The following is a 17,601-nucleotide window of genomic DNA, read 5'->3' on the forward strand; positions in this document are numbered from 1 at the left end:
CCCCCCATCCTCCTCCCCGGCACGGACCTCCCATCCTCCTCCCCGGCACGGACCTCCTATCCTCCTCCCCGGCACGGACCCCCATCCTCCTCCCCGACACGGACCTCCCATCCTCCTCCCCGGCACGGACCCCCCCCCATTCCCCTCCCCGGCACGGACCTCCCATCCTCCTACCCGGCACGGACCCCCCATCCTCCTCCCCGGCACGGACCGCCAATCCTCCTCCCCGGCACGGACCCACATCCTCCTCCCGGGCACGGACCCCCCAACCCCTCCCCGGCACAGGACCCCCCCCCATCCTCCTCCACGGCACGCCCCCCCCACCCCCATCCCCCTCTCCGGCACGGACCCCCCCATCCTCCTCCCCGGCACGGACCTCCCATCCTCCTCCCCGGCACGGACCCACCCCCCGCCCCATCCTCCGCCCCGGCACGGACCCCCCCCCCCCACTCATCCTCATCCCCGGCACGGACCCCCCATCCTGCTTCCCGGCACGGACCCCTCATCCTCCTACCCGGCACGGACCCCCCATCCCCCTTCCCGGCACAGACCCCCCCCATCCTCCTCCCCGGCACACCCCCCCCCCCCCATCCTCCTCCCCGGCACGGACCTCCCATCCTCCTCCCCGGCACGGACCCCCCATCCTCCTCCGCGGCACGGACCTCCCATCCACCTCCCCGGCACGGACCCCCCATCCTCCTCCCCGGCACGGACCCCCCCCCCCCCAGCACGGACCTCCCATCCTCCTCCCCGGCACGAACCCACCCCCCGCCCCGGCACGGACCCCCCCCCACTCGTCCTCATCCCCGGCACGGACCCCCCATCCTGCTTCCCGGCACGGACCCCCCATCCTCCTCCCCGGCACGGACCCCCCATCCCCCTCCCCGGCACGGACCCCCCCCCATCCTCCTCCCCGGCACGGATCTCCCATCCTCCTCCCCGGCACGGACCCCCCCCCCCCCAGCACGGACCTCCCATCCTCCTCCCCGGCACGGACCCCCCATCCTCCTCCCGGCACGGACCCCCCCATCCTCCTCCCCGGCACGGACCTCCCATCCTCCTCCCCGGCACGGACCTCCCATCCTCCTCCCCGGCACGGACCCCCCATCCTCCTCCCCGGCACGGACCCCCCCATCCTCCTCCCCGGCACGGACCTCCCATCCTCCTCCCCGGCACGGACCCCCCATCCCCCTCCCCGGCACAGACCCCCCCCCATCCTCCTCCCCGGCACGCCCCCCCTCCCCCCCCCCCCCAATCCTCCTCCCCGGCACGGACCCCCCATCCTCCTCCCCGGCACTGACCCCCCATCCTTCTCCCCGACACGGACCTCCCATCCTCCTCCCCGGCACGGACCCCCCCCCCATTCCCCTCCCCGGCACAGATCTCCCACCCTCCTCCCCGGCACGGATCTCCCATCCTCCTCCCCGGGACGGACCCCCCATCCCCCTCCCCGGCACGGACCCCCCCCCATCCTCCTCCCCGGCACGGACCTGCCATCCTCCTCCCCGGCACGGACCCCCCATCCTCCTCCCCGGCACGGACCTCCCATCCTCCTCCCCGGCACGGACCCCCCATCCTCCTCCCCGGCACGGATCTCCCATCCTCCTCCCCGGCACGGACCCCCCCCCCCCCCCAGCACGGACCTCCCATCCTCCTCCCCGGCACGGACCCCCCATCCTCCTCCCCGGCACGGACCCCCCCATCCTCCTCCCCGGCACGGACCTCCCATCCTCCTCCCCGGCACGGACCTCCCATCCTCCTCCCCGGCACGGACCCCCCATCCTCCTCCCCGGCACGGACCCCCCCATCCTCCTCCCCGGCACGGACCTCCCATCCTCCTCCCCGGCACGGACCCCCCATCCCCCTCCCCGGCACAGACCCCCCCCCATCCTCCTCCCCGGCACGCCCCCCCCCCCCCCCCCCCCCCCCATCCTCCTCCCCGGCACGGACCCCCCATCCTCCTCCCTGGCACGGACCTCCCATCCTCCTCCCCGGCACGGACCTCCTATCCTCCTCCCCGGCACTGTCCCCCCATCCTTCTCCCCGACACGGACCTCCGATCCTCCTCCCCGGCACGGACCCCCCCCCCATTCCCCTCCCCGGCACGGATCTCCCATCCTCCTCCCCGGCACGGACCCCCCATCCTCCTCCCCGGCACGGACCTCCCATCCACCTCCCCGGCACGGACCCCCCATCCTCCTCCCCGGCACGGACCCCCCCCACCCAGCACGGACCTCCCATCCTCCTCCCCGGCACGAACCCACCCCCCGCCCCGGCACGGACCCCCCCCCACTCGTCCTCATCCCCGGCACGGACCCCCCATCCTGCTTCCCGGCACGGACCCCCCATCCTCCTCCCCGGCACGGACCCCCCATCCCCCTCCCCGGCACGGACCCCCCCCCCATCCTCCTCCCCGGCACGGATCTCCCATCCTCCTCCCCGGCACGGACCCCCCCCCCCCCCCAGCACGGACCTCCCATCCTCCTCCCCGGCACGGACCCCCCATCCTCCTCCCGGCACGGACCCCCCCATCCTCCTCCCCGGCACGGACCTCCCATCCTCCTCCCCGGCACGGACCTCCCATCCTCCTCCCCGGCACGGACCCCCCATCCTCCTCCCCGGCACGGACCCCCCCATCCTCCTCCCCGGCACGGACCTCCCATCCTCCTCCCCGGCACGGACCCCCCATCCCCCTCCCCGGCACAGACCCCCCCCCATCCTCCTCCCCGGCACGCCCCCCTCCCCCCCCCCCCCCCAATCCTCCTCCCCGGCACGGACCCCCCATCCTCCTCCCCGGCACTGACCCCCCATCCTTCTCCCCGACACGGACCTCCCATCCTCCTCCCCGGCACGGACCCCCCCCCCCATTCCCCTCCCCGGCACAGATCTCCCATCCTCCTCCCCGGCACGGATCTCCCATCCTCCTCCCCGGCACGGACCCCCCATCCCCCTCCCCGGCACGGACCCCCCCCCATCCTCCTCCCCGGCACGGACCTCCCATCCTCCTCCCCGGCACGGACCCCCCATCCTCCTCCCCGGCACGGACCCCCCCATCCTCCTCCCCGGCACGGACCTCCCATCCTCCTCCCCAGCACGGACCTCCCATCCTCCTCCCCGGCACGGACCTCCCATCCTCCTCCCCGGCACGGACCCACCCCCCGCCCCATCCTCCGGACCGGCACGGACCCCCCCCCCCACTCATCCTCATCCCCGGCACGGACCCCCCATCCTGCTTCCCGGCACGGACCCCCCATCCCGCTCCCCGGCACGGACCCCCCCCCATCCTCCTCCCCGGCACGACCCCCCCCCCGCCCCATCCTCCGGCACGGACCCCCCCCCCACTCATCCTCATCCCCGGCACGGACCCCCCATCCTGCTTCCCGGCACGGACCTCCATCCTCCTCCCCGGCACGGACCGCCCATCCTCCTCCCCGGCTCGGACCCCCATCCTCCTCCCAGGCACGGACCCCCCAACCCCTCCCCGGCACAGGACCCCACCCCCCCATCCTCCTCCACGGCACGCCCCCCCCCCCGCATCCCCCTCTCCGGCACGGACCTCCCATCCTCCTCCCTGGCACGCACCCCCCTCCCCCCAGCACAGACCTCCCATCCTCCTCCCCGGCACGGACCCCCCATCCTCCTCCCCGGCACGGACTCCCCCATCCTCCTCCCCGGCACGGACCTCCCATCCTCCTCCCCGGCACGGACCCACCCCCCCGCCCCATCCTCCGCCCCGGCACGGACCCCCCCCCCACTCATCCTCATCCCCGGCACGGACCCCCCATCCTGCTTCCCGGCACGGACCCCCATCCCCCTCCCCGGCACGGACCCCCCCCCATCCTCCTCCCCGGCACGCCCCCCCCTCCCCATCCCCGGCACGGACCTCCCATCCTCCTCCCCGGCACGGACCCACCCCCCGCCCCGGCACAGACCCCCCCCCACTCATCCTCATCCCCGGCACGGACCCCCCATCCTGCTTCCCGGCACGGACCCCCCATCCTCCTCCCCGGCACGGACCCCCCATCCCCCTCCCCGGCACGGACCCCCCCCCCCCCCATCCTCCTCCCCGGCACGGACCTCCCATCCTCCTCCCCGGCACGGACCTCCTATCCTCCTCCCCGGCACGGACCCCCCATCCTCCTCCCCGACACGGACCTCCCATCCTCCTCCCCGGCACGGACCCCCCCCCCATTCCCTTCCCCGGCACGGACCTCCCATCCTCCTACCCGGCACGGAGCCCCCATCCTCCTCCCCGGCACGGACCGCCAATCCTCCTCCCCGGCACGGACCCCCATCCTCCTCCCAGGCACGGACCCCCCCAACCCCTCCCCGGCACAGGACCCCCCCCCCCATCCTCCTCCACGGCACGCCCCCCCCACCCCCATCCCCCTCTCCGGCACGGACCCCCCCACCCTCCTCCCCGGCACGGACCTCCCATCCTCCTCCCCGGCACGGACCCACCCCCCGCCCCATCCTCCGCCCCGGCACGGACCCCCCCCCCCACTCATCCTCATCCCCGGCACGGACCCCCCATCCTGCTTCCCGGCACGGACCCCCCATCCTCCTACCCGGCACGGACCCCCCATCCCCCTTCCCGGCACAGACCCCCCCCATCCTCCTCCCCGGCACGCCCCCCCCCCCCCATCCTCCTCCCCGGCACGGACCTCCCATCCTCCTCCCCGGCACGGACCCCCCATCCTCCTCCCCTGCACGGACCTCCCATCCTCCTCCCCGGCACGGACCCCCCATCCTCCTCCCCGGCACGGACCCCCCCCCCCCCAGCACGGACCTCCCATCCTCCTCCCCGGCACGGACCCACCCCCTGCCCCGGCACGGACCCCCCCCCACTCGTCCTCATCCCCGGCACGGACCCCCCATCCTGCTTCCCGGCACGGACCCCCCATCCTCCTCCCCGGCACGGACCCCCCATCCCCCTCCCCGGCACGGACCCCCCCCATCCTCCTCCCCGGCACGGACCCCCCATCCTCCTCCCCGGCACGGACCTCCCATCCTCCTCCCCGGCACGGACCCCCCATCCTCCTCCCCGGCACGGATCTCCCATCCTCCTCCCCGGCACGGACCCCCCCCCCCCCCCCCCCCCAGCACGGACCTCCCATCCTCCTCCCCGGCACGGACCCCCCATCCTCCTCCCCGGCACGGACCCCCCCATCCTCCTCCCCGGCACGGACCTCCCATCCTCCTCCCCGGCACGGACCTCTCATCCTCCTCCCCGGCACGGACCCCCCATCCTCCTCCCCGGCACGGACCCCCCCATCCTCCTCCCCGGCACGGACCTCCCATCCTCCTCCCCGGCACGGACCCCCCATCCCCCTCCCCGGCACAGACCCCCCCCATCCTCCTCCCCGGCACGCCCCCCTCCCCCCCCCCCCCCCCCCCATCCTCCTCCCCGGCACGGACCTCCCATCCTCCTCCCCGGCACGGACCCCCCATCCTCCTCCCCGGCACGGACCTCCCATGCTCCTCCCCGGCACGGACCCCCCATCCTCCTCCCCGGCACGGATCTCCCATCCTCCTCCCCGGCACGGACCCCCCCCCCCCAGCACGGACCTCCCATCCTCCTCCCCAGCACGGACCCCCCATCCTCCTCTCCGGCACGGACCCCCCCATCCTCCTCCCCGGCACGGACCTCCCATCCTCCTCCCCGGCACGGACCTCCCATCCTCCTCCCCGGCACGGACCCCCCATCCTCCTCCCCGGCACGGACCCCCCATCCTGCTCCCCGGCAAGGACCCCCCATCCTCCTCCCCGGCACTGACCCCCATCCTCCTCCCCGGCACGGACCCCCCTCCCGGCACTCCCCCGGAGCCCAGCCCACTCTAACCACCACCCCCCCCCACCCCCTCCCCCCGCCGCGCACACACACACAACCCTATACTCACCTCTCCCCACACATTCAGACTGCGGCCACGCCTTTGCCTGCCCAGCGGCCAACCCCCCAGGCCGTCACTCACCTCCATGCTGGTCGGCGTGAACCTGGAGCACAGGTTCACGCCGATGAAAAGGAGGTTTGATTTACGTCGACGTGACCGGTCATCACGTCGACGGGACTTCGGCCCATCCGGAAGGGAGAATATCGGCAGGCCCAAAATCGGCTGCCTTGCGCACACTCGTGCCATTCTCCGACGTCTGCGGCGCCATTAACGCCCCGCCGACTTTTCTCCCTTCGGAGACTTCGGCAACCAGCGGGGGCGGGATTCACGGCGGCCAACGGCCATTCTCCGACCCGGGGTCAGAGAATGACGCCCATTGTATGGTTTCATCGAGAGAACAAGGAACTCCAGAGTCCTGAGTACACAATCCAAACCAACTCCCCAGTGCAATACAGAGGGAGTGCCTCACTATCAGAGATGCTGCCTTTTGGATGAGATGTTAAAATGAGGTCCCGCCTGCCTTCAAGATCCCTTGGACTATTCAAGGAGCTGGCGAGTTCTCCTCAGTACCCTGGCCAAAGCTTATCCCACACCCAACATCTCGGAAACTGATTATCACACCTCTGCTTGTGGAGGTGTGCTGTGTCAAAACTAACTGCTGCATTTCCTATATTACGCAGTGACCACACTTCAAAAATACGGAACTGGCTGCAAAGCACTTTGGGACATCCCAAGTTCATGAAAGGCGCTGTAACAATGCAGGTTATACAATTTTAAAAACTTTAACTAAAATGGCATCAGCATATCTGCACCGTTGCAACACTGTTAGCAAGTGGCACGTTTTAAAACAATATCCAAACCTGTAGTTTGTTGATGTGTTTGTGTGTGGCACAATTGGAAAAGATGCACTTTCTCTCCAAGTTTTAGCTGTAACATTGTGCGCCACTGCAGGAAGAAACTCCGCAAACTCTCTATCTGTCTCCTCTCTAGCGCCTGTTGGCAGGCAATCTTTTGTCCACAAAAACATGCCCATGCATCAAAGCAAGCACTGGGAACAGAAACACACAAAATACAGGTCAGTGCTGTGGCGGCACACAGATTGCACAACCAGCATATGCAGACCTGAAAATCATTTGCATTTTACTGCATCACAGCAATTTGACTTAACCCCATGTAATTAATGTAAACACCAAACAGCTTCACCCCATAGAATGCACCACACTCCACACAAAGAGACAAATACACACACAATAGATTGCAGATACAGGAGTTACCGCATGCTGGCAGCACCATCTCCTGGCTTCCTCCTGCTTTCAACCAAGCATTTCTGCTGCCCTGGGTGAAGTTTAGAGGACATTTGAGTGCCTTGTAGTGACCTCCTCACCTCCCTGAAAGAGATTGATTCCATGTGTGCTGGTTGTCCCCCTAAATGCAATTCTTCGTGTGTACCTTAACTCAGTGGCAAAAGCGTAACTGACTTCAGAATTGAGATAACCCTGTCCTATGGCAGATATCTACACAAGTGGGCTTCCCAGCAACAATCAGTGGAGAGTTACCCGAAACAGAGGTTCTTTTCTAGTCCAGGGCAGGATGCCTGACATCGTCCTGTCCTTATGATGTGGGATACGGGGGACTCAAAGACATCCTAACTGGTAAGTTGGGGTGTTGTGGGGGGTCCAGAGCTGCGGTGGGGGTGGGGGGTCCAGGGATCGCCAGATCTCTTCCTGCACTGGTGAGCTGAGACAGTGGTGTCTGGTACAAAATGAAAAACTGAATAAATTAAGATATAGTGATTCATTTCCTTGTATTTTTCAATGTTGGTTGCTGAGTACATTGGATACTTTGAGCTCCTTTTGTCACCTGGTGTCAAAGATGGCGAAACCCAAGGGCAGCACGGTTGCACAGTGGTTAGCACTGCCGCTTCACGGCGCTGAGGACCCGGGTTCAATCCCAGCCCCGGGTCACTGTCCATGTGGAGTTTGCACATTCTCCCTGTGTCTGCATGGATCGCACCCCCACAACCCAAAAAGATGTGCAGGAAAGGTGGGTTGGCCACGCTAAATTGCCCCTTTATTGGGAAAAAAAGAATTGGGTACTCTGAATTATTTATTTTTTTAAACCCTACTGACTGCAATCAAACTCATTCCAAATTAAAACATTTGATGCCAAGTGACCGCTGGTTGTTTTGAGTGCACTGACCTAACCTAACGCAAAAATGATGTGAACATTTTCAGGTAGAGATGGCACTCTACATTTTCAGGTAGAGATGGTACTGCTGTATGGTGCAATGGGCCAATAGCAAGACATCGCTCAGGCCACAATGCAGCAGCATTCCTGATAATCCTGTGGGTATATACTATGCCTGATGTTGTACTGAACTTCATAGGCAGGAAGGCACCAGAATCAGTTCTATGTCCTGCACCATGAGGTGAATTATAGAACCGTTATATTACGTTTAGCATATGTCAATTGTCTTTGCATTATTGTAGTACCAATATTCACACTTACTGCCCATGCAGACTGGCCAAGCTCAATAATTGTGCAGCCTCTTGTTGATTCCTCCAGAGTTTGTAAATTTTCGTCCTAATCAACTGCAGTGTGACCGGCTTCCTCGGGTGAATAGCACAGAATTTGTCAGTTGTGTTTGGAGCTCCTGCCACCAGCTGACACTGACTGGGCCTGGCTGCAAGTCTCCACTGTTCAGGGGAGTGGGTATGGAGAAAATTTACAACATAATCATTTTCACAAAGTTTCTATAAAGAGAGAGAGTACAGGTTGGTGGACCAAATGGAGGTGGACTTCAAAAGATGGGACATGTTGCCGCTCTCGCTGGCGGGTAGAGTGCAGTCGGTCAAAATGGTGGTCCTTCCAAGGTTTTTGTTTGTGTTCCAGTGCCTCCCCATCGTGATTACCAAGGGCTTTTTCAAGAGAGTAGGTAGGAGTATTATGGGGTTTGTGTGGGCGAACAAGACCCCGAGGGTAAGGAGAGGGTTCCTGGAACGCAGTAGGGACCGAGGAGGGCTGGCACTGCCAAACCTAGGGAGCTACTACTGGGCAGCAAACGTGGCGATGATCCGTAAGTGGGTTATGGAGGGAGAGGGGGCGGCATGGAAGAGGATGGAGATGGCGTCCTGCAAAGGAACGAGCTTGGGGGCGCTGGTGACGGCACCGCTGCCACTCTCGCCATCAAAGTACACCACGAGCCCGGTGGTGGCGGCAACGTTAAAGATCTGGGGTCAGTGGAGACGGCACAGGGGTGCAGTGGGAGCCTTGGTGTGGTCCCCGATCAGGGGTAACCACCGGTTTGTCCCGGGGAAGATGGAGGGGGCTTCCAGGGCTGGCATCGGGCGGGGATTAGAAGAATGGGGGACCTGTTCATCGACGGGGCATGTCCGGCACTGGAGGGGTTCTGGAAAGGAGTGGCGGGAGCAATATCTCAGGTGGTGAAAGTCCGGGTCAAGCCAAGCTAGGGGCTAGCAATATTTGGAGTAGTGGACGAGCCGGGAGTGCAGGAGGCGAAAGAGGCCGGCATTCTGGCCTTTGCGTCCCTGGTAGCCCGGCGAAGGATCTTGCCAATGTGGAAGGAGGCGAAGCCTCCTAGCGTGGAGGTCTGGACAAACGACATGGCTGGGCTCATAAAGTTGGAGAGGATTAAGTTTGCCTTAAGGGAGTCTGCGCAGGGGTTCTACAGGCGGTGGCAACCGTTCCTAGACTACCTCGCGGAGCGTTAGAGGAAGGTCGGTCAGCAGCAGCAGCAACCCGGGGGGGGGGGGGGGGGGGGGGGACGCGGGATTGTTTGAGGGGACGGATGAGCGGGGGATTATATGGACGGTGGGGGAAACTGGCACGAATGGGCGCGAGCCAGTGTATAAAGCTATGTAAATATATCATCTTACCATGTTTATATCTTGCTCAGGGCGATTTTGTGTTATTTTGTTACGCGGGGGGGGGGGGGTTATTGTTTGTAAGGGGAAAATATTGTTTTGTTAAAAAACTTTAATAAATATATTTTTTTTTAAAAACGATAGAGTACACTGAAATTTTTATTTCAAACTTTTAATGGCGGAGAAGGAAAGGAGCTGCAAATGTGTTTCAATTGAAACTAATACATTTTGGAGGTTCAATTCAGATATTTGTGGCTTTTGTGCTACAAATTACTCTCACAGGTGAATCCTAACTCTCTGTGCCCTAGGATGTGCTGATACCCAGGTTAATATATAGTTGCCCAAGGAGGAACAGATGATCTCTGCCATGGGTTTTATCCTATTTTCAGTAGGAAAATGATTCTACTTGTGACAGCTTGTGAATTTTTTAATCTTGTGAGGTTATGGGCGATTGCTATACTCACTCGCTTAAAGGAATGAGCCAGGAGCCGTGCGCGTTGCCTTCTCTCCAGCAATTTCTCCTGTATCTGGGTAAATTGCACAGCCCAGTGCAATGCATGCAGACCCTTCCGCAGCAGCTGGCGTTCCTGCAAAGATACAGCTGCAGCGTAGCGCTGCTGCACAAAGCAGTTCCAGGCACTGAGACACCGCAACAGGAGCCAATGGTGATACAGCTTCAGATACCTGAAACAAAGAAATTTCAAAGACTCTCACACACATTTAGCTGTATTGGGGCTTTTCACAGTAACTTCATTGAAGCCTACTCGTGACAATAAGCGATTTTCATTTCATTTCATTGTCAAGCTGACCAACGTGTCCTAATCATTGCATCAATCTCCTGTGTAACTATTAAGTTAAGCAAATTCTCTCTTTCTAGACGAGACCTATATTCTCTGGAGTTTAGAAGAATGAGAGGTGATTCAACTGGAATATATAAAATTCTGAAGGGGCTTAACAGGGGAGATGCTAAGAAATTGCTTCCCCTATCTACGGAATACAGATCTCAGGGTCACAGTCTCAGAATAAGGGGTTGGCCTTATATGACTGAGATGAGGATAAAGTTCTTTACTCAAAGAATTACATATCTTTGGAATTCTCTATTCCAGAGATCCACAGATACTCAGTCATTAAGTATATTCAAGATAGAGGCTGACAGGATTCTGGGTACGAAGGGAATTAACAGGTAATGCAGGTAGGTGGAGTTGTGATAGAATTTCAGCCTTGATCTTGTTGAATGGCAGAGCAGGACTGAAGACCTAATTAGGTTACTCCTACTCCTGTTTCTTATGTCTCTATGCTCTCCCTTCCTATCCTTAAGACAGTGACTCTCACTGGAGTTCAAATTCCCTCCACTCAAGAGTTTCTTTGGAATTCAGGCCCCCTTCCGTCCTGAAAGGCCTACGGTTCAGAGCACTCCTCCCTAAAGATGCTGGGATTCAGGCCGCCACCAGTACCTCAACCGGCTGCAGTGACCGTCACGGCCACCAAAAACGAGCACCCTCCTCCCCCAGGGGGTGCCATGTCCACAAGGACACGGCACAGGTGCCGTACCATCTCCTTGTCAAGACGGAGCTTCCTGCGGTACATATCGTCCGTCATCTCCGCGTACCACCAGCGATGCCTGTACATCTTGGCCGTCATCAGCATCCTCCTCGGAGTCTCTCCCCAGACTGATGGGCGGCCTTGTCTACAGGGTATGTGCAGCATCTGACCACCTGGCCTGCCAACAGTGCCATGAGGGCTGCTGCTGCGGGATCAACAACACCATCCATGTTGGAGTTGTAAGGAATTGGAGAACGAGAGAGACTGACAATCTTCCACCCCGGGATCCTCATATCCCTCGAACCTCCTCCATCCTTCCCTGTCCTGCCTTCTCTCAAGAGTGCCATCCACCAAGCCAGTTGAGACAAGGCCGCAAAAAGGGAGCTGCACCAGAGGGGGTGGGGCCGGCTTGGATGGAAAGCTCCAGGAGACGCATTTGAAGGTGACTGATCAGGTTAGCCTGAGAAAGGGGTGGGTAGGGCAGGTCTTTCACTCGGGGTTGGACGCGAAGAATAGAGGGGTGGCGATTCTGGTGGGGAAGCGGGTGTCGTTTGAGGCGCTGAACATTGTGGCAGATAATGGAAGTCGATACATGATGGTGAGTGGTAGGTTGCAGGGGGTGCGGGTGGTATTGGTGAACGTATATGCCCCAAATTGGGATGATGCCGGATTTATGAAGCGCATGTTGGGTCGGATTCCGGATTTGGAGGCGGGGAGCCTGATAATAGGGGGGGACTTCAACACGGTGCTGGACCCAGCACTGGACCGTTCTAGGTCCAGGACGGGTAGAGGCCTGCTGCGGCCAAGGTGCTTAGGGGGTTTATGGACCAGATGGAGGGAGTGGATCCATGGAGGTTTGCCAGGTGGCCAGGGAATTTTCCTTTGTTTCCCACGTCCATAAAGCCTACTCCCGGATAGATTTTTTCATCGCGAGTAGGGCGCTAATCCCAAGGGTGGAGGGCACAGAATATTCGGCCATAGTCATTTCAGATCATGCCCCACATTGGGTGGAGCTGGTGGAGAGGGACCAGCGCCCGCTGTGGCGTCTCGATGTGGGACTGTTGGCGGATGAGGTGGTGTGCGGGTGGATTCGGAGGTGCATCGAAAGATATTTAGAGGCCAACGGCAATGGGGAGGTGCAGGTGGGGGTAGTCTGGGAGGCGTTGAAGGCGGTGGTCAGGGGAGAGCTAATCTCCATTAGGGCCCATAGGGAGAATAGAGAGAGGAGAGAGAGGGAGAGACTGGTGGGGGATATATTAAGGGTGGACAGGAGCTATGCAGAGGCCCCCCGAGGAGGGACTACTTAGGGAGCGACGAAACCTCCTGACGGAATTCGACTTGCTGACTACTGGGAAAGCAGAGGCGCAGTGGAGGAAAGCGCAGGGGGCAGCGTATGAGTATGGGGAGAAGGCGAGTCGGATGCTGGCACATCAGCTTCGGAAGAGGGAGGCAGCGATGAAGATTGGTGGAGTTAGGGATAAAGGGGGGAACACGATGTGGAGTGCGGTGGGAATAAACGAGGCATTCAGGGACTTCTATGAGGAGCTGTACAGGTCGGAGCCCCCGACGGGGAGGGGAGGATGCGCCAATTTCTAGATCGGCTGAGGTTCCCGAGGGTGGAGGAGGAGCAGGTGGTTGGGCTGGGGGCACCGATTGGGCTGGAGGAGCTGGCTAAGGGACTAGGGAGCATGCAGGCAGGAAAGGCCCCAGGGCCAGATGGGTTCCCGGTAGAATTTTATAGGAAGTACGTGGACCTGCTGGGCCCGCTGTTAGTGAGGACTTTCAATGAGGCGAGGGAGGGGGGGACCTTGCTCCCGATAATGTCCAGGACGCTGATCTCTTTGATCTTGAAGCGGGACAAGGACCCATGACAGTGTGGATCGTACAGACCGATCTCGCTCCTCAATGTCGACGCGAAGTTGCTGGCGAAGGTTCTGGCCACGAGAATTGAGGACTGTGTCCTGGGGGTGATTCATGAGGACCAGATGGGATTTGTGAAGGGTAGGCAGCTGAACACCAATGTGTGGAGGCTCCTTAATGTAATTATGATGCCTTCGGTGGAGAGGGAAGCGGAGGTAGTGGCGGCTATGGATGCGGAGAAGACCTTCGATAGGGTGGAGTGAGTATCTTTGGGAGGTGCTGCGGAGGTTTGGGTTCGGGGAGCGGTTCATCAGTTGGGTTAAGCTACTATACAAAGCCCCGGTGGCGAGTGTGGCTAAGAACCGACGAAGGTCGGAGTACTTTCGGCTGTACCGGGGGACGAGGCAGGGGTGTCCCCTGTCCCCCTTGTTGTTTGCACTGGCAATTGAGCCGCTGGCCATGACATTGAGGGAGTCCAGGAACTGGAGGTGATTGGTTCGGGGGGGAGAGGAACACCGGGTGTCGCTGTATGCCTGTTATTGTATGTTGCGGACCCAGTGGAGGGGATGGCGGAGGTCCTTAGGGAGTTTGGGGACTTTTCCGGGTATAAATTAACATGGGGAAGAGTGAGCTCTTTGTGCTGCACCCAGGAGACCAGGGAAGGGGGATAGACGAGTTTCCACTGAAGAGGGCGGAAGGAGCTTTCGGTACCTGGGGATCCAGGTAGCTAGGAGTTGGGGGGCCCTGCACAAGCTCAATTTGACGCGGTTGGTGGAGCAGATGGAGGAGGATTTTAAAAGATGTTGCCTCTCTAACTGGCGGGTAGGGTGCAGTCGGTTAAAATGACGGTCGTCCCGAGGTTTCTCTTTGTATTTCAGTGCCTTCCCATTCTGATCCCCAAGGCCTTTTTTAAACGGGTAAGCAGGAGCATCATGGGATTCGTGTGGGCGAATAAGACCCCGAGGGTAAAAAGGGTTTTCCTGGAGCGTAACAGGGACAGAGGAGGGCTGGCGTTGCTGAATCTATGTGGCTACTACTGGGCAGCCAATGTGGCGATGATCCGTAAGTGGGTAATGGAAGGGGAGGGGGCGGCGTGGAAGAGGCTAGAGATGGCGTCCTGTGTGGGCATGAGTCTGAGGGCGCTGGTGACGGCACCGTTGCTGTTCCCGCTGACCAGGTACACCATGAGTCCGGTGGTGGCGGCGACTCTGAAGATTTGGGGGCAGTGGAGGCGTCATAGGGGTGAGGTGGGGACCTCGGTTTGGTCCCCGATTCGAGAGAACCATCGGTTTGTCCCGGGAAGGATGGATGGGGGGTTTCTGAGCTGGCATCGGGCAGGGATTAAAAGAATGGGGGACCTGTTCATTGATGGGACGTTTGCGAGCGTAGGGGCGCTGGAGGAGAAGTTTGGGCTACCCCCGGGAAACGCTTTCGGGTACATGCAAGTGAGGGCGTTCATGAGGCGGCAGGTGAGGGAATTCCTGCTGCTGCCAGCAGGCAGGATTCAGGACAGGGTGATCTCGGGGGTATGGGTTGGAGAAGGCAAGGTCTCGGCGATTTACCAGGACCTGCAAGAAGAGGAGGAGACCTTGGTGGAGGAGCTAAAGGGCAAATGGGAGGAGGAGCTTGGGGAGGAGATAGATGAGGGTCTGTGGGCTGATGCCCTGAGTAGGGTTAATTCTTCCTCCTCTTGCGCCAGGCTCAGCCTGATAACAGTTTAAAGTTGTTCACAGAGCAGATATGACAGGGGCGAGGTTGAGTAGGTTCTTTGGGATGGAGGACAGATGTGTGAGGTGCTGAGGAAGCCCAACAAATCACGGCCATATGTTCTAGACGTGCCCGGCGCTGGATGGGTTTTGGAGGGGCTTTGCGAGGACTATGTCCAAGGTGGTGAACACCCGGGTCAAGCCGAGCTGGGGGGTAGCATTATTTGGGGTGTCGGATGAGCCGGGAGTGCAGGAGGCGAAAGAGGCCGGTATTCTGCCTTTGCGTCCCTGGCAGCCCGGCGGAGGATTTTGTTACTGTGGAAGGATGCGAAGCCCCCTAGCGTGGAAGCCTGGATTAATGACATGGCAGGGTTCATTAGGCTGGAGAGGATAAAATTTGCCTTGCGAGGGTCAGTGCAAGGGTTCTTCAGGCGGTGGCAACCGTTCCTAGACTTTATCGCGGAGAGTTGGGAGGAGGTCAGCAGCAGCAGCAGCAACCGTGTGGGGGGGGGGGGGGGGGGGGTCTTTTGGGGTGGCGTTTGAGTTATGGTGGGGTGTTTCCCTATTTGTGTTCTTATTGTTGTATGGGGGGTTATGGTAGTTTGGGGAAATTCTATGTATAATTCTTGCGGGTTGTGTTATGTTCTTGTTTCTTTTTTCTGTAGTGGGGGGGTTTGTTGAAAATCTGTTGAAAATTTGAATAAAGATATATATTTTTTAAAAGATGCTTAGCAGACGCTAAGCCCCTCATTCCGCCCCCCGCCCCGCACCCCCAAGAGCGGTCCCCAACCTATGACACCCAGCCCCCTGCAGCACCACCTCCACTTCCCATCCCCAGGCACTGGGGAAACAGCTCCTGCCCCTGGGCCACATGCCAGGGAATGGTAATGGCTACTCACCTCCTCAGCAGGCACTGCGCTAGTTTCCCGTTTTTAAAAAGTGCTAAACGGCGCCCGCGTGACCTCTCACTGGGCAGCCTGTTAGTTCCCAGGAAGCCATTAGATTGAACTTACATTCCGCTAATGAGATGGAGATTGATTTTAATTGGAGTCAATTGATGTCTCGCCACGTCTGGACAGGATCCGGAAGCCGCCATCAGGAGTATGCCGGTTAGATCGCGAACTGATTCTCGCCCGGCACGGATCCTGATTTTGGCCTCTCCCGCTATTTAACCGGAATGCCTGCGTCTGCGCCGGGCGCCATGTGGCCGTTAAATCGCGCCCCAACTGTGATGTGCAATCTGTGTAGTCCAGTGTATTTAAGCAGGAGATCAATCATGGAATTGCAGCTGCACAATTTAGATACAAGGTCATTCCACATCCAGAATAGTACACAAAAATGCATTTATAATCAAACCATTCGAACATAGAACATTACAGTGCAGAAGGAGGCCATTCGGCCCATCGTGTCTGCACCAACCCACTTAAACCCACACTTCCACCCTATCCCCATATCCCAATAACCCTCCTAACCTTTTTGGTCACTATTATTTTTTGATCTACAAATTGTGAAGTTTTGGCAAAATCTGATCATTAAAATTATTATCCATGCATGATCCCATCTCCACCAACCTGAAACAGGAGAAAGACTGGCCCACAGATGGGGTTGTCTTTAAAGGACAGCACATCCAACCAAGTCTCTAGTAAACTGGCTATGGCCAGTTGACTTAACAGCTTCTTCTCAGACGGTGGGCTTTCAGCGATTTATTGTAATGGTGTTTACTGAAAAGAGTACCTCACAATGAATGTATGTGCCTTCTCTCCCTTCCAACATCACTTGTTTTATGCAAATTACAGTTTTACAAGTGGAAAAGCATCAGTCAGTTTTCACAGTTCGTTATTACACTTATCTTGTCACGAGTCATTTGGATGCATCTCAAAAACCCTCATGGTTTTTACAGACGTTAAAATAAGCTTTTAACAGAGCCGATGAACGCCTTGCTGAAGGACAACAGAAAAATAATTTCATTTCCATTGAAATCATTTGCCACTTTCAAATGGATTTAATAGATTTTTCAGAAATGAATACTGATCATGAATCCTCTCCTTAACACAAAGGGAATTATGTGGGTGGCACGGTGGCGTAGTGGTTAGCACTGCTGCCTCACAGCGCCAAGGACCCAGGTTCGATCCCGACCCAGTCACTGTCCGTATGGAGCTTGCACATTCTCCCCGTGTCTGCATGGATCTCACCCTCACAACCCAAAGATGTGCAGGGTCGGTGGATTGGCCACATTAAAATTGCCCATTAATTGGAAAAAAATAATTGGGTACTTTAAATTTTTTTTTTTTTAAACACAAAGGGAATTACGCCCTAAATAAAATATGATTTAACTGAAAAGGATGTAAGATTTGGAGGCACTCCATTGTAGTCAAAATTTTCTGCCACTTACATCCCACTCTCCTTACCCACACAAATTTATCATAATCAGAAAGATTTATCCTACATCAGGCTACTCCTAACCCGCTGAGCCCCATCTGTGCTCATCTCCATAGAAACGCAAAAGTACAAGAGACGCCCCACTGACCCTCTGTGTTCTTACAGCAGGAACCAGACACCGAACAACAGCAGTTCCTGCAAATGCGCCATTGAAGAGGAACATTTAACCAACTCCAACTGAGATGGGAATGAAATTCTGACTTAATCATCCATCAAACGCTGCTCAGGGTTCATCCCAACTCTTCAATTCTAAGGCACAGCAGAACAACTAGTCAAGGC

The 17,601-nt window shown here is 59.3% G+C and overlaps 1 protein-coding gene across 4 annotated transcripts in view; it reads right to left on the reverse strand.

The window, feature by feature from the left end:
- LOC140392676 (uncharacterized) overlaps positions 1–17,601 on the reverse strand; it is an 89,518-nt gene that overhangs the window by 45,534 nt on the left and 26,383 nt on the right. For all 4 annotated transcript variants that reach the window (XM_072478190.1, XM_072478188.1, XM_072478189.1 and 1 more), the window contains 3 exons: positions 10,240–10,459; positions 8,400–8,587; positions 6,752–6,939 (listed from right to left, as the gene is read on the reverse strand). In XM_072478190.1, the coding sequence (XP_072334291.1) occupies positions 6,752–6,939; positions 8,400–8,587; positions 10,240–10,459 (596 nt within the window). The remainder of the gene's footprint in view (positions 1–6,751; positions 6,940–8,399; positions 8,588–10,239; positions 10,460–17,601) is intronic.

The sequence above is a fragment of the Scyliorhinus torazame genome, chromosome 16 (genome assembly GCF_047496885.1).
Source record: "Scyliorhinus torazame isolate Kashiwa2021f chromosome 16, sScyTor2.1, whole genome shotgun sequence".
In the NCBI taxonomy this organism is placed as follows: domain Eukaryota; kingdom Metazoa; phylum Chordata; class Chondrichthyes; order Carcharhiniformes; family Scyliorhinidae; genus Scyliorhinus; species Scyliorhinus torazame.